Raw genomic sequence first — 20,936 nt, 5'->3', positions numbered from 1 at the left:
AACACAGATAAAGTCAATTTCTTTCTGCCTTGGCTTAACCTTTAAAGACATAGGACAAGTGGAGGTTGGCATTTATCTGACATGTATTGCACAATAGTGGATTAAGAAAAATTCATAAATATATAGGGAGAAATATTTCAATTTAATTTTGTATGTCATCTGACTAGCTTTTTCCGAAGCAGGCATGGTCTTCATCAGTGAATGGAGTGGTGGATTTGTTGACATGGGAGCACAGAGGCAACCAGGAGACAGAATGAAGCATGCACCTTGTTTATTTTTCTTCTCGAATGTAATCGCTGTGAAACAACATGTCATTTCTCTGATTCATTGCTTTGTTATTCATTGCCACCGCCTGCTCTCATTCTCTTTCTGTCCTGACCATTTTAAGGTATACTATATAGTGTACCTTAAAATGCTTACTTTTCTCAAATCTTAACTGAAAATATTAAGATGTGAAAGGATGGTTAATGAAACCAACTTTCAGTAGAATAAGACAAAATGTAAAATATACATGAAAGAATTCCATTAGTTGTTAGGTGTTTATCTTTGTAGTAGGCCTGTTATTGGATTTCCAGCTGGAATATGATTTCTTTATTTTACTGTGTTATGGGAATATTGGCTGTGTATGAGGGTATCCAGTAGTTAATGGTGAATGCCTGACCTTTTCGCAGTCTCTTTATCATAGACATGTATTCAGCATTTGAATACAGATTGACTGCCTGCTGCTGCTCTCATTTCTCTCGACTTTCTATCCAAAAGCCACTGGTGGGATGCACATCTCACACTGGTTTCCATTATCCCTGTAAATGCCAATGCCAATCTTCAGCTTGGCACCATGGGAAAAGCGGGAGGAAGATCAGGTGGGAAGTCTGGGGGTTGCAGGGTAGGGTGCATCCAAGAAGAGCCATCCCATTATAGGGGAGGAAATCATTTCACACAGATCTCAATTTTCTTGTGCTGGCAAGCAACAGAGGAGATAAGCCTGTTGAGAAACAACAACAAAAAAAAAATCTTTTTGTCATCCCATGTGTCCTGACAGCTGTTAAGTAGACTTATCTCTGAATAATGGATATTAGAGTCGTGTGGTGCAGCTGTAAAGACATCATTTAGCTCTTTCAAATATCAACCTTTTTTGCTCTATTGATTTGTATTCATCAGCTGGACAAGTAACTGAAATAAAGTCTAGAAAGAAGAAAATTGAATTTTTGAAGCCCCAGCCATAATTTATTTGAATTCAGATGAATTAACTTCCTTGGGTTAGCTATTCATGCAGTTGCAGGATAATGGAGAGGTAATGTCTGTGTGATATGTACGGCTGAAATACACCAGTAAGTCTGTCAGTAAGAGAAATATGGTGACTTTAAAGTGTTATCTCTTTTTAAAGGTCGTTGTGAGATAGATAAACTAACCAAGGTATTTGTCTTGGTTAGTTTATTTACTCCAATTGCATCTCATACAGCAGCCTGGTCAGTGACCTTAAGCTTCTAAATCTAATGCTGTAAGTACTCCTCTAGTGTCAGCTTATGTGGCCCTGGTGTTAGAGAACACACACACACACACACACACACGCACACACACAAACAAAATTTCTTTGTCTCTCATCTAGCATGGGGTATGATTAGATGTGTGACATCCTTCCTGGAGTTTCAGCCTTGTTGGCACAGTGCCCTACATGCTTCCTGGCTACTCTCAGTGGGTGACATGTGATGTAAGCCACTTTGAGTCCAACCGCTCTTCTTTAGCTTCCAAGTTCACTGTCTGCGATGGACGGAGTAGCCAAAAACTCTACTTGAGTAAGAGTACTGTTACCTTGGAAAAATAAGTGCTCAACTGCTATAACTGCTTAAGTTAGAGTACACAAGTATTTACTGAGTGTTTATGAAGTTATGAAATAAAAACTGGTCTTTTAAGCAATGGGAATATGACTGGAATTACTTCAACCTCAGACAGGGGAGAGGCCAGTCTGGGCTTCCCTGCTGAAACTGCTGCCCTGCGACCCTGACCCGGATAAGTGGAAGAAGATGAGACAATATGAGATGAGATGAAACTTTCCAGCTCTTTTTAAATGCATGCTGTGTGGCACTCGCACACTGTTAGTTTGAATATTTACATTAGGACACAAAGGAGTAGTTTTGAAGCTGTGTGTACAGTATATTATCATACTTATTAGTGTTGACACAATACACACATGCTCTCTGTCAGCTCACCTTGGTTTAGATGCCTTGAACAGCATCATGCAATGTACAAAGTAAAAAATATGGAGATATTTTTACTTTTTTAAAGAAACTATACAAAAACAAATGATATTTACCTTATGTCACTATTTATAATAGCACAAGCTAACCACCTGTCTCTTAACAAAATGTGCATGAATGCATAAAATAGTGAATAAAAAGCAAAATTTACTCAATAAATATACTCAAGTAAATGTGACTTACTAATAATTTACCCATGACTGCTTCCCATCAGCCTGAATATAACCGTGTCCTTCAGCAGCATGTTCATAAATTACGATGAACACCTGCTTGGAGCTGAGACAACACTGCCTTCTAGGGAGATAATATTTTATGGCTATAAACACACTTGACTCCTTAGAGAGTTGGCTATGAGTGAAAATCCCATTCCAGATGGCTACTTAGCCTTGCAGCATGTAGCCTTTTGTCTATATTCTTAATTCCAACATCACTTTCTGCTTTTTTTCATCACTGACCTCTCCATCTCATCACTGACATAGTATATGCTACATTAAACGAGTGGTGGGCTTCAGAAATCCTATTATTCCTGTGGTGTATTTCCTCATTTCCAGCCAAAGAGGATAATGGCCGTCAGTGAGATCTGTAACTGCAGCTGTGTCTCGTGTCCAGTGCAGTTTCTTGCACCCTCTTATTGATTGGTATTGATTCAGACCCTGTGCTTGCAGCTGTAAGCTAATTCAGTCTGCTGCTTCTTCTGCTGACATTTTCATTGCTGTACCCCAACTTTATTGAGTGAAACCATAAAGCACAATTTAATTCAGCCTTTGACTCTAACCACAACAAATTATTGCATTGTCCAGTGATACACAGTTACAGGTGGATTTTTGGTCGAATTGACTCTCACAGCTTGTGCTACTCTCAAATACCAACATTTTGGCATTTTGTCCTTGGAAATCGTTATTTTTGTGGTCAGGCAAGTGAAGTCTGTTCATGAACACAATATATTTATTCTGTTATCATAATGATGCAAAGTACTGAAAACAACACAATTCCAATATAATTCAAAATAAACTTAGATCAGTTGTCTATTCACCTTACAATTTTAAATAATACTCTAAAGAGAAATACTTAGAATACATAATTTTACTGTTAGTGTGGAAGATTTTTCTTTTGATAGAACTAGCAGATACTGGGTATTGGGTATGCAAATGTAAACATCTCCATCACCAGTTTTTAATTTAACCTATTTAAGGAAATAAAATGAGAAAATGAAATAAGAACAATCATAGAAGCGACTTTGATTGGAATTGCCTCCTCATAAATCCAGTGGAAGAGCAATTCAGCAGTAAGTGTGGTTTGTCAGGACATAATTAAGCTGAAGCCCTTGGGTTTCAGATACACAATGTGGAAAGACAATAATGTTGTCTTTGGAAGCACTTAAGAGTTAATATTGTCCCTTTATTGTGAAAAACTAAATATTGTTTTGATGAGCTTGACAGGGATTAAGTGGTATCCATTTGGAATCGTTTGTGAAACGCTGATCATGAAACATCAGCATCCTTTATGTTTTCACGTTCATCCACTCTTCACAGCCTTTTTTATGGATTGATAAAACAGAGAGACAGAGAGAAAATATGCATTTTAAAAAAAATAATATGGCCATGTTCTTCCTTTTCATATATTTCAAACAGTTCTTTACATTGCGTAGTCCTATCAGAGCAGCCTGATCAAAGCTGTCAGTAGCAGTTGTTGCAATAATGGTAATAATCCAGAGTTAACATTACAGTGCCGCATTATTTGCTGACACCTGTGAAAATGAGGACATGTTTACAACCTAGGCCAATAGGTCAAAGAACACCAGCTATCAGGGCATTAGATGGGTTGTAAACAAATATCCAAGATAATCCAAACTATGAAACTTATCTTCTTGAGATATAGCTATGACCTAGATAAATGAGAATATCCATATTTACAATGTTATGTTTAATTTACAGTTTACCTACATGTTCACTTCTGAATATTTATGGTTAACTTTGCGATTTGTCTGAGTTCTCATACCTGAGTTATTCATTCTGTGAGTATATGGTTTTATTCTGTTGCTTCCCTGAACAGAAACCATAATTGTATTGTCAGTCTCACCTTTCTCTGACCTCTCTGTTGTCTTACTCTTTTACAGGTCCATGGGGTCGCTGTATGGGGAGTGAGTGTGGACCTGGTGGCAGCCAGAGCAGGGCTGTATGGTGTGCCCATTCTGAAGGCTGGACAACTTTGCACACCAACTGCAATCAGACGGAACGGCCGGACAACCAGCAGAGCTGCTTCAGAGTGTGCGATTGGCACAAAGATCTGTACGACTGGCAGCTAGGTGCCTGGAATCAATGTGTCCCCATTTCAATGCGCAGTGCTGGAATGCAGCGTCCTGCCATTTGTACCAGGGGCGAGGAGGGCATCCAGACCCGTGAAGTGGGCTGTGTCCAGAAAGCAAATGGCGAGCCAGCAGAAGATGCAATCTGTGAATACTTTGAGCCTAAACCACGTCTCGAGCAGGCCTGTCTTATCCCCTGTCCACGAGACTGTGTGGTGTCTGAGTTCAGTATGTGGACTCCCTGTTCTAAAACTTGTGGGTTGGGTTTACAGAACCGTATCCGGTTCGTTCTGGCTCCTCCACTGTTTGGTGGGGCGGCCTGCCCAAACCTGACTGAGTTTCAGACATGCCAGCTAAGGCTATGTGAGGGAGAAGAGAGCCTCTACAGTCTCAGGGTGGGACCCTGGGGGCCCTGCTTTATCCCAATGCCCAGGCAAGCCAGGCAAGCTGAAAAACCTACCAGAGAGAGTGACAAACCCTCCAAGGAAAGTGATAAATTTTCAAAAGAGGGTGACAAACAGCGCAGAGAGGTTGACAAGACATCCAAAGGGAGTGACAAACCAACCACAGAGGGTCTCAAACAGTCCGGTGAGGGCGACAAACAGTCAAAAGGAGGGGACAAACAGACCAGAGAGGGTGACAAACAGCACAAAGAAGGAGACAAAAGGTCCAAAGGGGCTGATAAACCACCCAGATCTAACAGAAAATTGAGCAGGGCACACAGGAAACCAGACAGGCCATCCCGACAGGCAGATGGGCCCAAGCGACAGAAAAAGGCCAAAAACAAAGAGAAAAGAGAGAAAATGAGAGAGAAAGTTCGAGAGAGGTTAAGAGAGAGGGGTAAAGTGAAGGATCCTGAGACCAGAGAACTTATCAAGAAGAAGAGAAACAGAAACCGTCAGAACCGTCTGGGAGGAAAGTTCTGGGATCTGCAGGTCGGCTACCAAACCAGAGAAGTGACCTGTGTACATAAGAATGGGAATATCGAGGCTCTCAGGTAAGAATGACTCAAGTGAGTTTGCTCATGCTTACCCTCATAGTCTTGATTCATGTCCATGGTTTCATCTGAGGCTAAGACAGGAAAAAAGTGACAGAGGATAGTTTTAAGTCAGGGTCTGCCCCTACTGGAGGGAACACAATGATCTGCTTACTGTGATATCCCAGAATCCTGCCCACTCCTGTGGAATGGTCTGAAATAAATGACGTTAGGTCCTTTTCCGGCTGTTGTCCTTGCACGAGTCTGTCAGTGTTGTGTTATTTTAGCAGTGATGCACAAATCAGAAGTCTGGTAAAATACACATGCTGACAAGGTACAAGTTACAACATTAAATTCTACTGCGTTTCATATAATATCACTGAGACAATAAAATACACAATGAAATATTGGTCCCCCTGATGTTTGTGTCCATTGAGCTTCCTATCATAACATTTGCAAAGCTGTCATGCTTTTGGGATTAATAAAGTGTTTACCCACTGAACACAGTTGGGTTGTCTTGAGGGAATAGGGATTGGTATAATTGCAATGATGAATGAATCAACAAACCACCTTCAGGTGTGGTCAAACAACATAGAATGTACAATGTGCGACTTATATCTTATATAATTAGGACTTAAGACTTGCCTTTAAACCAGAATTACAGCCCAGTGTCTACAGGAATTGTGGTCATATTGGATGATTCCATACATTAAGATTTAGTTCCAGTGCCATTGTTCACTACCAGTGAGTGAAGTAGTGTGACCTTTTATGTACTTTATGAGTCAAAAAGTGAAAGTATGTTGGTTGTTCTTGTTGCTCATTGATTAAATGCAGGATACTGGGATTAGCTTCTGTCATACAGTGTTTGTCTTTCTTTTTAAATGTAACTGTAGTTGCCATGCACAGTTGTCTTACAAAGAAACAAACAGAACAACAAAGCAGACCCAGAGGCAAGTTTGGTCCTGCCAATGTTGATATTTCATGGCTACAGCCTTGCCCAAAAAGTGTACAGAAACTACTTTTTAGGCAAATCATAGAAATCATGCTTTGTTTTCAGACCTTCTCACTGACTGGTAGGTCTGCTCCATGGAAATACCAATAGAGTGAAGAAGCCAGCTAGATGTCTGTGCTGACTAAACGAGGTTATTGTCTACAGGGCAATTCAAAATTGAGAAACAAAAAGGACTGCAACTATTGTGGATATTATTATTATTATTATTATTGTTATTGTTATGATCTGCCACATTACCTACGCTTAACAGTCATTAAATGACTGTACAGCAAGAGACATTTATAAATATGCCAAATTACTGTTATTCTTTTCTTTTCTATTTTTTCTTTTTGGGAGATTATTTAATATGAAAACAATCATTTTTTGGTGCATTTCACTGCCTGTTGAGGAGCCGTGCTATTAAGTTTATTGACATATTTTCCCATAGAAGGATGTGGCTTGTTTGCACTGTCAGAGTGCTCCATGTTCCAGCTAAATGCACTGTCTGCAGCACTCGGTAGCTTCAGTTGTCAGGGCTCATAACACTCAGTCATACTGTATGTGTTGTGAAACCCTGGGAGCCTTCAGATTTATCTCTGCTTCTCTGTCTAACTGAGATTTATCAGAATTTGAAGACTTGAGTTTAATTTGTAGATTGTGTTGTTCGTTTACTGTCTTAATATTACATAGACCTACATGTAATTTAAATTGCCACAATGCTTGGCTTTAATAATAATGACAATAATTGTTATCAGTTTCAGTTATTGTTTCAATATCACTTTGTCTGTTCCACTTGTCCAGTGTACATACAGCTTCACATTGGACACGTTCATCAAAGCTCTGCTGTGAGACCCTTCCTAAGATGTGTAGTCTCTGTACATGTTTTTCTCCAGTGGGGTCAGTGTCCAGTGTAATGTCTGAGAGCCATGCTCTTTGTCAGGGGTTGAATGGCCTCATTCTGTCTCACTGTGCTTGCTCGGCTCTAATAGAGGCCACTGAGCAGCATCCATTACATCCTGAGAAAAAAAATCAAGGCTCTTGTGATCCATTTGCTTTTAATGTGTGGGCAAAGGTCAGTATTCATAAATCATTTGAACTTCAAGCAAATGCCACTCGTCTTAAACCAGTCATAATCGAGTAGAATATTATATTTGCATTACACATACTACTGAAATCTACTTTTGGGATGCATATCTTAAAGAGACCCACATATCCAGAAAAATAACCTTGAGAGCTCAGGGTCAAATATATTTACAATTGGAGCCATTAGTATGGGAATTAGTAATTTTATGCTTTGATTAAAACTACTAACTATGCTCACAGAGCTAGGCTTTAAAATCAGGATGAATCTGCACTTTGCCTTTATCAAGCATTTTAAAAGAAATCCGATGTTGTAATTGTTGCAAATATTTTTAATGTATTTGCAACAGAACTAAGGTTACAAGGTATCATTTAACTCTTGGGATTTTCTGGAATGTTACATTCAGGACAGAATGTCCGATTTTTCACATTAAAAAATTGACAATCAAATATGCAGGTTTCTATCCTCCAAAGGTTCTCGCAGGATAAGCTTCATTTTCAGATGCCACTTTTCATACCTCAGTCATAAAATAGCTTGTTCATTCAAGTGAATGTAGCAAAAATAAAAACTACATAAAATGACATCAAAGTCAACAAACTGTTATTACATCAAACAGAGCATTTGCTCTGTATGTTGTGTGTACACAGAGCTGCTCTGGCTTTATGATAGAACCTCAGTGGCCACAGGAGAACCGCTAGGAAAAAAAAGTCAGAGACAGAGTTTGTTTGTACTCAAAGCTTCAGAAGACTGCCAGAAGTTAGGGCAGTTAAAGAAAAATTGAACTGTTGAGACTAAGAGGGAAGAGAAGCAGAAAAGAGAAGCAGTGTGTCATTATCCCTAATGCCTCTGCAAAACACAGAGATAAAGCGGGAAAAAAAAAACTGTCTTTCAGCTCCACAGCAATCCCATCATCAAACAAAGCCATGGTGCTGTGAAGCTGCCACTGAAAATACGGATAACAAATTGTTTGGGTTTGTAATGAACAACTTTCAAAGCCCATTTATCACAGTGGCTGACTCAGACAAAGGTAAGCTGTAGGGTGTACAGCAGGCTTGTACCGTGTACTCTGTGGAATCTCTACACAAAGTCTTTCTATCTGGTCTATAATAAAACATGTTGCTCTTTGTTTAGCCAAGACAAGTGCACAAAACATTCAGGTACGAGCTTCTGGTGTTCATCTGGCACTGTTAATAGGACAAACATCACAGTCATCAAGTCAAATCAACCTTCGCTAAGTAATGTTAATGTAACATGAGTAACCTGAAACATTAAACTGGCCCGTTTTCTGGTTAAAGTGCTCTCCGCCTGCTGCTGTATGTAGTCAGCCATAAACTGTTGGTTTTTCTGCAGCTTGGCAGTGTCATCAAAGTAAGTATCTTATGTGACAATCATCATTTGATTTAGCAGAAATTTTAGAAAATGCCTCATTATCAGATGTCTCATTTTGGATAATTTGGAATAATAAATATAGGTGTGTTAAATTCTTGACTTTTACCTGAGAAAGACCATCTGGGTGAGGTAATAATAAAATGGGAACATGTATCTTAGTTACATTTACGTGGAGACATTTTAGTCAGCACAACAGTATTTTACTTTGTCTAATGGTCTCTTCTCATCCCCAGCCTGTGCTCTCAGGAGTTGTTACCAGTGACATTCCAGGCCTGCGTCATGACCAAAGACTGCGACGTGACTGAATGGTCTGAATGGTCAGCTTGTTCCAAGGAGTGTTATGACCCCAATGGGCCCAAGGGACAGCGCACCCGCACCAGAAAAGTGAGCCAGTTTCCAATTGGTGGAGGAGCAGATTGTCCAGAGCTGGAGGAGAAAGAGCCCTGCAGTCCCCAGGGAGACAGAGTGCCACCTTGCATTGTGTAAGTACTAGAAAAAGATGGAAGGCATCACCTGCTAGTTTGAGTGGGCAAAATAAACAAATAATTCATCTGTGATGCTAGAAAACCAGCAGGAAATTGGCTACACTGGGGTTGATCCAATAATCATCATGCTAATATCACATGTCTACCTATCAAAAATCAAACAGTTTAGTAAAACAACCCTTAAATAATCAAGGGTGTCGCTGTTAGCTTTGCTTTGCCCAATATTATAATTTCGGCGAGCATATTTAATATCACTAGCTTAATGTCATCCCTCAACTAGGGATTTTATTAGGCTTGATGTTGCTCCATTTATTTTTTTAAGCAGCGGAAATAATATTACCAACAGCTTGTTGCATCCAACCTTAACCTGGCCTTACTAAAATAACAGGTGTGGATATTTTCACAGCTGCCAGATACAGACAGTGAGTGTCAAACTGCTGATGGTTAACCAGTGAGAGTTTGATCAAATAAAAATTAAAGATTAATAAAAAAGGCTAATGAAAATTAAATAAACAACTAAAATAAAAATTACCATCCCTGTCAACTGAAGTTAGCTACAGGACATATATATATAGTCCAGTATTAAAAGTCCAGTATTCACACATATGTACATACACTATATAGACAAAAGTAGGAAACCTTTGGACACATCTTTATATTATTGAATTCAGGTGTGGTAAAGGGCTGTTTTTCAGGTGTTGGGCTAAGCCCCTTACTTCCAGTGAAGGTAAATGTTAATGCTTCAGACATTTTCACTCATGTTATGCTTCCAATGTTGTGGCAACAGTTTGGGGAAGGCCCTTTTCTATTCCAGTATGACTGTGCCTTAGTGCACAAAGCAAATTCAATTCAATTCAATTCAGAAACCCAGAGCCTGAACCCCCGAGCAAGCAGGCAGTGGCAAGGAAAAACTCCCTTTTAACAGGAAGAAACCTTGAGCAGAACTCGGCTCACAAGGGAGAACCATCCTGCTGATAGTCGGCTGGGTGAAGGGTCCATAAAGTCCATGGGATGAAGTGGAACAGAGATTGCGAGTCAGGCCTTTTTGTCCAACATCAGTGCCTGACCCCAGAAATGCTCTTCTGCGTAAATGGGCAAACATCCCCACAGATTCCTGTGGAAAGCCTTCCCAGAAGAGTGGAAGCTGTTACAGCTGCAAAACTATGTATTTAGTACGCAATGTCATTAAAGTCCTAGTTAGTGCAATGGTCAGTTGTCCCTTTGTCTATATCGTGTATGCGTAAATACTGGACTTTTAGTTAATGCTAAGTGATTCACTTAATCTTCCTATAAGCCATATATTTAATTCATGAATCCATCTGCTCATTTTATTGGTCTATTTTATGAACAGAGCAGAATCAGTCATAATGGGAAACAGTAAATCAGTGTCCATCGAGTCCTGCTTCCTGCTGGACAGACAGCAGCAGCAGCTCTGTCCATTGTACTAAAGAACTGTTCTGTTTGAGTGTCCCCATCTGGACAACTTAAAACCCCAAGATGCAGTGTTTTCCCAGGGGTCTCATTGTCCCAAAGCATTGCAGAGGCAACTGAGAAAGAGACAGAGGGACCCTCCTCATGAATATGGAGTCTTTCATTGGCGACCTCAAATGAGTTCCATTATCAGCAGAGATGGAGGAAGGGTTTACGAACCACAATTCACCAACCACACAATCCCATCTATGAATGGTGGCTACAATTAACAACCTCCTTTCGGTTTAAGAAATCGAGTCTTAGAGAGCTCTCAGTGGTTAAATTGCAGACCCTGAGGTGTATTGTAAACAGAGATTTAAAGTCAATAACATGAAACATCTTTCTAAAAATGCAAAGAGATGCCTGCCAAGCTGGCATCACTCAGGTACCAGTACAAAAGTCATGTACAATGTAAGGTAAGACAGAAACAACAACAATGATAAAAATATGTTGCCATCTGCTTTTCCAGTCTGTTTCATAGTTACATTGGTTATGACTGCAATAAAATATTACACAGATATAGTACTTTATAATCAATAGTCAATATAGAAAACAGGTAGGGTACATAATATACACATTTGTTATGTTTCTAGTTTAATTCATCCATCAGTATGAACAACAGTTTATCAGTGAACACAACAATAAATTCAGTTGTTTTTGAATGGCTGATTATATTGTCAGAAAGGTTTACTGTGATTGTGATGTGATTCTAATAAGTTGAAAACCCTAATAAGCTGAGAAAAAATCTAAAATTAATTTTTTGTGGTGGCAAATCCAAATACACATGCTATTCAAATGCATACACAAGCACGTAGTTTGTCTCCAGACATGTGCTTAATTTTTCAGATGTAACCACTGCTAAACTTAACTGTCACAGAAAATGTGAATTTAATATCCAGCAACTTTCATACTTGTATTTGGACCAGACCAAATGACCGGAGCAGCAGCTTGGCTGAAACTCAGCGACACAGAGCAATAGGTCTCCTTCTACTGCATCTATTTTTCTTGAAAGCTGAAAGTGATCCACGACATCTGAAAGATAATTTCTTGTATTGATTAACTCTGTTATACGTTTACAGTTATTTCACTCAAGAAAATATAATTATTTTGCTTAAGAAAAGACAGAGTGTATCAGACTAATTGTTCTTATGTCCATCTCTGTCTTTAGTTATAGCTGGAAGACTACAGAGTGGACAGAGTGCAGGGTGGATGTGCTGCTGAGCCAACAGGACCGTCGGCGTGGAAACCAGACAGGGTTGTGTGGGGGCGGGATTCAGACCCGAGAGGTCTACTGTGTCCAGACCAGCAGTGATACACCACCCAACCTGGGCTCACTCAGAAGTAAAGAAGGTAACTCTCCCAGCATACTTTTCTTCTAACATCTCTACTGTTCTGTTGCTATGTTTTACCTTATTCATCATTTATTGGAGTGTTACAATATACCTCTTGCAGGGTATGACTAAAATTAAGTCACTCCATGCCTTTTGCTCATTTGATTAAACCCAGAGTTATCCAATACAATTTAATTTGCTCTTCCCAGTTTGGTGACTTCATGAAAACTTCATCCATCCTTCAGACTGCAGAAATATCTACATAGCACATTAATGTAACACTATGGAACTTCTGTTCTACATGTATTTTGCCAGTAAAAAAAAAAATCCCCAAATGGTGTGGCTTTGGATCTGAATCATCGCCATCTGGGTGTATTTTCCTAGGTCACTAGGCCACAAGGATTGACTACCACACAAACACTGCTGTGTCTGAAGATATTCCGGTCACTATGCTGTACATTAGCAAACACACAGGCACACTATTAGTTCTTATGGGAATACAAGAACATAATAAAGGGAACTGTGGCCAGTGGCGTTTCTAGACTTTTTTTTTCTTTTTTTTTTTCCACTAGGATGGTCCAAATGCTCTCATAAGTCAGAATATTAATTTACTATTTCTTTAGTGTCTCATTTTCTTACACTTATACAATACAAAGTGACTTACAACAGATGCATTTAAAAAAAAAAACAGAATAAATGCATATATTGTAAAAGTCCTACCAATCACAACACAAAAAAGTGAGGTCTAAAAATACATATAAAGTTTCTGTACTTTATTCTGTAAGTCCTGAGAAAAAAAAAAGTTCATCTCAAAAAGGGCATCCCTCAAAATAAAACAATGTACCGTATGTCCGAAAATACTCATCAACAGCCCAGCTTCTTCCTGGGCAGATGGCAGTCATAGTTATGGATATTAGGGTGGCACTCGGAATGACTAAATTTCAGGGATGGCCAGTGCCACCCCAGGCTGACCTTCTGAATTGGCTGATTGGCTGTGGGATGTTGTATGATTACCCCATCAGTTTCCTTGGTATCAATTTTTAATAAGCTAACCTGTGTAAGGGGTTTATCAGTTGTAACTAATGGCTTTCTAAATGTTAATAAATTATATTAATAAATGCATTATAGTTTGTTAGCAAAGAAGAAACTGCCGTAAACTGTGCTTTGCAATGTTGTGAAAAATGTATTAACTACCTTTTAACGTTACACTTGTGTTATTGCATTATTTGCAGTTATTAGAGGTGAGAAACTTGTGACCATTAATGATTTACTAAGTCTCAAAAATCCAGTGGGACTTTTTTCAAAAAAGTAGTTCCGACAAATGGCTTATCACAGATGTATAAAGTGTTAGTATATGATTCATAACCTTTAATGAAGCAATTAGTGATAACTTCTTTTTAAAGTATACCTTAACAGATGCCCATGTTCAAGGAGTGGATCAAGGTTAGGATCAAACAATCAGACAAATGTGATTATACGTTACAGTTTAGAGTTAAGAGTAGATGTCTTGGTGACAGAGAGCAAAGAGGGTTTGCAGAGAAGATGATGGCACTTTTAATAGCTCATCTTTTGACACAGGCAGATTCACAAACAGGTTCAAAACACACATGTGAGAGCCGAGTGGCAAAAAAAAAGAAAAAAAGTTGTTTATGGATTTTTGAATCATCTGCTCAGGCTTGCATTTTACACACACACCAAAGTCACGACATCTGTTCCAGCTCTGTGCAGAGTCACTGATATCCTCCTGTGCTTTACCAGCCATGTGTAAACCAGAGAGGGGAATTAAAGTGCTTCTGCCCTCCCATCGAATCTGAGATGAAGCTATATGAATATGTTAATGTGTGTGCAAAAGCCACAAAGAAAGGATAGCAGATGAAATGTGAGCTTTCACGTGAACTGGTGGCATTACTGAGCACACAGAGGCTGGAAGTGGCCTGGTAGCATGCCCATGCTTATCCAGCACTGACACAATAAGTCTCAGTCCATCTGGCTGGGGAGACTGAACTGGCATCTGCTGCTAGAAATTATTCAGATCAGATGCTCACAGCCAGCCACAGGATTCCACATTTTGTTAACGGGGGGGAGTCTCACACTTTCCACAGTTTCCCTTTCCGTGTATTATCCGGATGAGATAGGAAATAGTAGCTGCACCTGCAGCCAACCAACCGTGCATGTTAAACACAGTAATTGTTATGGAAAGTGTTTTTGGGTGGAAGCAGGCAGACATTAATGGAGGTATTATAACAGGTGAAAAGTGACAAGATTTTTCTTCAAGGCATCACTAACAAAAGATGGTGGAAGAAAGAGAAAAGTGAAAAGAGAGAAGAGTGGAATGGATGTGATAAACGAGGAGAAGCTCTGCCAACTCAGCTGCAGTCTGTATTCTTCTTCTTTTTTTCACCCTGCACCTGTCCTTGTGCTCAATCAGGTTTTGTGCCGGAATGTCTATAATTTTAGCCCTAACCCTAACACACCATGATGTAAATGAAAGCATTTATCTTAGTCGTACAGACTTTCTCATGACTGTTTTAATATGTATAGCTGTATCTGTGCTGGCTTCATTTGATTTCATTCACAGCAGTCTTACAGTGGAGGTTGATTTGGAAATGGGGATTTCCAAATCACCTGGGTTTGTGTTTGCATAATGTCAGCTGATGAAGGATCTGGTCAGCAGTCACTGTCTCGTAAACTTTTCATAGTAGCATATCAGTCAGCAGTTAAACTTGGACTTTGCATCAATGAGTCTTTAAAGAGAAGAAGAAAGTTCAGTTCAAGTTTTGTCAGTTGAGGGCTAAAATGTGAAATTTAGATCCTCTTCATATTTTTACATCAATCTGTGTCAATGAAAAAAAAAAACTCTAATGAAAAAGCCTCCAATGCCTCAACCATCATAATGCAATTCAAAATTATATTCAGTGCTAACTCTTGGAACGGAACGATGCTTTTAAGTTTAATAACAGTGCTTTATCATCCACCAATTTGTGAAATATGGCCAGAATTTTAATGAACATTGTCAACAAAATATGAAGATACAACATCCATCCATTTTCTATACTGCTTATCCGTCAGGGTCGCGGGGGAGCTGGAGCCTATCCCAGCTGACTACGGGCGAGAGGCGGGGTTCACCCTGGACTGGTCGCCAGTCAATCGCAGGGCCATGAAGATACAACAGTGTTGACATTATGTGAAAGATCTCTATGTATTGTGTTGCAGAGATATATCCTGAAGTGTCCTGTCTCATAATATTATGTTGTGATAGCCTCCCTTAGTTTCAGCTGGGAGTGGTGAGTTTCACAAACTCTCTTAGCATTTTGTCTAATCAGTCAGTCAGTTCTGGGGCCATGTGAGAAGGTGAGCACCCTCCTTCTCACGGTCTCCCACGAGGGACGCGTTTTGATGGCCTGTGAGGCAGCGTCGAACACTTAAAATTAAAAAGACGTTTCGGACTTTGTAGCGCATATACGCGCTGACGCGTGTGTGCGCACACGCACACACACACACACACACTCCCAAGCACACGGAGAAATGGACTCTATCGTCAGTTTATGTATATGCAAATGCTTGGTGACATGTTTGGCGTGGCGTACGCCATGGACGCTTCGGCGCTGAAAGTTCAGCCCGCTGCGTCGCTCACCTTCCACAACCACAACTCACCCGTGTCAGTTTTCTCCCCGGTTTAGCATCCAGGCGTGTGGTGAGGTACCCACTACTCGTCCACCTCTTCAGTTCAGTTTGTAAAGACTCTGGTTTGCCATAACATTCACACAGTCACCTGCACTCCCGGTCCGACTCCACTGCTCCTCTGCGGAAGCGCGCGCCGCTGCAGGGGCGGACTTTATTGGGCCCAGGGCAAGGGGGCACGGCCCATTGCACTCAGGGGGTTTTTATTTTTCTATGGTATTGGCTATGTGGTGTTTGTATAAAATTATTGTGTGGTGTGTACATATTTGGTGTGTGGGTAAATTAACTTGTGCATTATTTATTTGTTTGTATCCATTTATTATGATTATAGTATTGTATGGACCATTATGTTTATTGGTAATCCCCTCAATAATGGTTTGGACCATTTGGGCTCTACAAGCAGCCCTATTTAAAGGAGCCTCATTTTGCACTTGTGGTTCCTTGGGAGAACTAGTATGTGCTGTTGTGAGAGTTGGTTATCGGTGTTCAGTTCCTGCATTTTGTCTGCCTGTGAAAACCTTGTGTTCTGGGAGATTAAAAGGATTTTTCCTGGCATCTGACGCTTTGCTGCCTCCTGTTTTCAACCTCTTCCACCTGAATCCGGTCTTGCCGAGATCCCGTTATTCGGGGAGACCACTCTGGTCCCTCACATTTGGTGGCAGCGGTGGGATCTGTGGCCATCGGAGAAGCTGGAAAAAAGAGTTGGAATGAGAGGTCGAGCAGGGAAGCGAGGCCGTGGGGCGCAAGACAGCCGAACTGGGGTGAGCATGGATTTCCCCATCCAGACCCCAGTGGACACAGAGGAGGAAGAAGAGGTGCAGACAGACGGTGAGGTCGGGGCCCAGGCGTCGGGCGGAGAACAGCCCAGTGAGTGTGACCTAGCCACCCTGCATCAGCTCCTGGTCAGGAACCTTCGAGCCCAGGAGAGGGAGGCATCGAAGCAGGAACAGAGATGGAGGGGTGTCCAGCTCCAGCTGAATCAACTCAGGGAAGATGTTGATGCTGACCGTAGACGTCCACCTCCAGCACCACCTATGCATCAGCCAGGGGGTCTCCATTCCCCACTGGGTGACGTACCAGCAGTAGCTCCAGCAGCACCAGTATCTCCAGCAGCAGCAGGACCAGCTCCTGCACCAAGGGCCTGGTCCAGTGCGGCGATCCCCAGATTTGAGGAGGGGGATGACATCGAACAATACCTGACCACATTTGAGCGGCTAGCTATGGCTTACCGCTGGCCAAGAGAGGACTGGGCGGTGATCCTGGTGCCCTACCTCTCTGGCAAGGCACGTAGTGCGTATGTGGCAATGGACATAAACCATGCTATGAACTATGATCGTGTGAAGGAGGCCATCCTAAACAAATATGAGATCAACGAGGAGGTGTACCGGAGGAGGTTCCGTGAACCAGACGTCAGGCCGGGAGAAACGCCTCGGGAGCTGTACACCCGCCTCAAGGATCTCATCAACAAGTGGATTCGGCCGACAACGAAGACGATTGACGAGGTGATGGAAACCCTTGTCTTGGAGCAGTTCCTGCGAACCCTGAACCCCGACATCAGAGTATGGGTGAAGGAGCACAATCCGCCGGATGGTCAGGGGGCAGCAGAGCTGGTGGAGAACTTCATGGCAGCTCGGCGGGGCCACAAGACCTTCCGGATGGAGCCACCACCAAGACCAGCAGCTCGAGGTAGGTCTGAGGGGTTTGGTCATGGGAGTGGTTCAAAGATTAGTGAGCCCAGTAGACCGCCTGTTCGAAGTTCGTTGCCCACAGTTAGGTCCAGAGATGCCCGTGAACAAAAACCTACTGCAACGGTAGTTTGCTATCACTGCCATCAAGAGGGCCACATTAAGCCTGAATGTCCGAACAGGAAGCCCAAGCACTCCAGCCATTGCTGTGTCCCGAGACGGGAAGAGGGTGACACAGGGTTGGTGGGGAGGCTTCAGACTGAACCAGTTGTAGTTAATGGGAAGAGGGCTATTGCCCTGTTGGACACTGCAAGCACTCAGACATTAGTGCAGCCCCGCGTAGTGGAAAAGAGAGACTATTTGCCGGAGGGAAAACTGAGAGTCTCTTGTGTAAATGGGGATGAGCATGAGTACCCGGTAGCTGAAATCTACCTGGAGGTCAGAGGCCAGACTTACCAAATGACGGTGGGGGTGGTTGAGAGACTGAGCCATTCTGTGGTCATCGGCCAAGACCTCCCTGTCCTGCTTGAGCTAGTGCAAACAAGCCGACCCATCAGCATGGTAGTGACGAGGGCCCGGAGCCGGGCACATGGTCCTGAAGAGCCTGCTGATGAGCCTGAGTCCACTAGCCTGTCAGAGCTGCCATTTGCCGAGGAGGACATCACTCCTCCTGCCAGAGTGAAATGCAGGAAGACCCGCAGGCAGCGCAGACAGGATAGGTTAGTGGGGACATTGCAGAGATCTGAGGAGCTACCGGTTAACCAGCCAGATGATGAGTGGGTGAAGGTAGAAGATAATTTTGAGCAGCTGCAGAGAGAGGATCCCACTCTGCAGAAAGCTTTCGAGAAGGTCACCCACATCGATGATGTCCAGACAGAAGTCCCTTCTGCTTTGTCTGGGGAGAGATATATTTTGAAAGACGGAAGATTATATCACCAGCCAGGGGAAGGCAGGACTGAGCAGCTAGTGGTGCCCAAACAGCTCCGGGAACAGGTGCTGGCTATGGGTCACAAAATCCCGTGGGCAGGTCATCTGAGCAACACCAAGAGCCATGAGAGAATTGCAGCCAGGTTCTATTGGCCAGGGCTCTACAGTGACGTCTTAAATTATTGTAAGACCTGTCCGGAATGCCAGCTGACCAGTCGTAGAAAGACTAGCCCTTATCCCCTTCAACCACTTCCTGTCATCGAGGTGCCGTTTACCCGTATTGCTATGGACATTGTAGGTCCCCTGGAGAGAACACAGACAGGCTACCGGTACATTCTGGTAGTCTGTGACTATGCTACACGTTACCCAGAGGCCTTCCCTCTGCGCAAGGTAACAGCTCGCCCCATAGCACAGGCATTGTTGCAACTCTTTTCCAGGGTGGGCATCCCACAGGAAGTCCTTACTGACCAGGGCACAGCTTTCCTTTCAAAAACAATGAAACAGGTTTATAGTTTGCTGGGTATTAAGGGCATAAGAACCACTCCATACCACCCTCAGTCCGATGGCCTGGTAGAGCGTTACAACCAGACGCTTAAAAGCATGTTGAGGAAGTTTGTGGCAGCCAATGGGAAAGACTGGGACCACTGGCTGCCCTTCTTACTTTTTGCCTACCGTGAGGTCCCTCAGGCCTCCACGGGTTTTTCACCCTTTGAGCTGCTTTATGGCCGACAGGTTCGTGGTCCCTTGGACATTCTGAGAGAAGCCTGGGAGGGACCCAGGTCTCCCAAGACTCACAGCATCTTGGCTCATGTGCTGAAGATGAGAGACAAGATGGAGGAGATGGCAGAGCTGGTACGAGCGAACCTGGGGCAGGCCCAGACTCACCAGAAGTCCTGGTACGACAAGGCAGCCAGGCAGAGGAGTCTCCAACCAGGGCAGAAGGTTCTGCTTCTTCTGCCCACCACTGAGAACAAGCTGCTTGCCAGGTGGCAGGGGCCGTACAAGGTGGTGCGGAAGATGGGTCCAGCCACCTATGAGATTGACCTTCCTGGGAAGAGAAAACCCAGGCAAACCTTTCATATCAATCTCCTGAAGGAGTGGCATGAGAGGCAACCGGAGGTGCAACTCAGTATGCTGGCAGTGGCAGAGGGGGAGGAGAGTCCTGAGCAGTTCTTCCCCATCAGCCAGCAGTCAACCACCCTAGACCTGTCGCACCTGACTCCTCAGCAGCAGAGAGGGATGGAAGCGGTCATCCCTGCAGGTCTCTTCCAGGAGAGACCAGGCTTCACGACAGTGGTCGAGCATTCCATCCCTCTGAAGGAAACAACTCCGGTGCGGCAGCGGATGTACCGGGTCCCTGAGCGTCTCCTGCCATGCCTCAAGGCGGAGGTGGAGGAGATGCTGGCCTTGGGGGTGATTGAGAAATCGTCTAGTGAGTGGAGCAACCCAGTGGTGCTGGTGCCTAAGAAGGATGGCACCATGCGCTTTTGTATTGACTTTCGTCGAGTGAACGCACAGTCCCACTTTGATGCATACCCTATGCCAAGGCTAGAAGACTTGATTGAGCGCCTGGGCAAAGCATCATTTATCACCACCTTGGACTTGTGCAAAGGGTACTGGCAAGTACCCCTGACTAAGGAGGCCAGGCCCTACACAGCCTTTCGTACCCCTCAGGGGCTGTTTCAGTTCCAGGTAATGCCCTTTGGTCTGCAGGGGGCACCGGCCACTTTTCAGAGACTGATGGACATTGTGTTGGCTGGTACCGACTCTTTTGCCGCAGCCTACCTAGATGACATTGTGGTGTACAGTGCAACCTGGGAGGACCACCTCTGTCATCTAGGTGAGGTGTTTCAGCGCATCCAGAAGGCGGGCTTGACCATCAACCCGCAGAAGTGTGCCCTGGCGAAGGAGGAGGTGCGGTACCTCGGCCATGTTCTGGGCCGAGGGGTGATTCGGCCGCAGGAAGAGAAGGTTCAGGCGGTACTGGACTGCCCACGGCCCCAGACCAAGAAGGATGTCCGGTCATTCCTGGGCCTAGTGGGGTGGTACCGCCGGTTTGTACCGGACTTTGCACGGCGAGCGGCAGCATTGTCGGACTTGACCCGGAAGTCGGGATCCTCCAAGGTCCAGTGGGGGGAGAAGCAAGAGCAGGCGTTCCTGGACCTGAAAGAGGCGCTCTGCAGGGACCCAGTGCTCCAGAGTCCTGATTTTGGACAACATTTCACTGTCCAGACTGATGCCTCCGGTGTTGGTCTTGGGGCAGTGCTGCTCCAAGGAGAGGGTGACAAAAAGAAGCCTGTGGCATACATCAGTCGCAAACTGTTTCCTCGCGAGACCAGGTATGCAACCGTTGAGCTTGA

The 20,936-nt window shown here is 43.2% G+C and overlaps 1 protein-coding gene across 1 annotated transcript in view; it reads left to right on the top strand.

Annotated features, from left to right (window-relative positions):
* Positions 1-835: 835 nt before the first annotated feature.
* LOC124074932 (thrombospondin type-1 domain-containing protein 7A-like) overlaps positions 836-20,936 on the top strand; it is an 82,058-nt gene continuing 61,957 nt past the window's right edge. The window contains exons 1-4 of the mRNA XM_046418281.1: positions 836-883; positions 4,329-5,557; positions 9,231-9,479; positions 12,121-12,302. Of these exons, the coding sequence (XP_046274237.1) occupies positions 836-883; positions 4,329-5,557; positions 9,231-9,479; positions 12,121-12,302 (1,708 nt within the window). The remainder of the gene's footprint in view (positions 884-4,328; positions 5,558-9,230; positions 9,480-12,120; positions 12,303-20,936) is intronic.

This window comes from Scatophagus argus, chromosome 17 (genome assembly GCF_020382885.2).
Source record: "Scatophagus argus isolate fScaArg1 chromosome 17, fScaArg1.pri, whole genome shotgun sequence".
Classification (NCBI taxonomy): domain Eukaryota; kingdom Metazoa; phylum Chordata; class Actinopteri; family Scatophagidae; genus Scatophagus; species Scatophagus argus.
The sequence above is the reverse complement of the archived record's forward strand: the minus strand, read 5'-3'. Positions and strand labels throughout refer to the sequence as shown.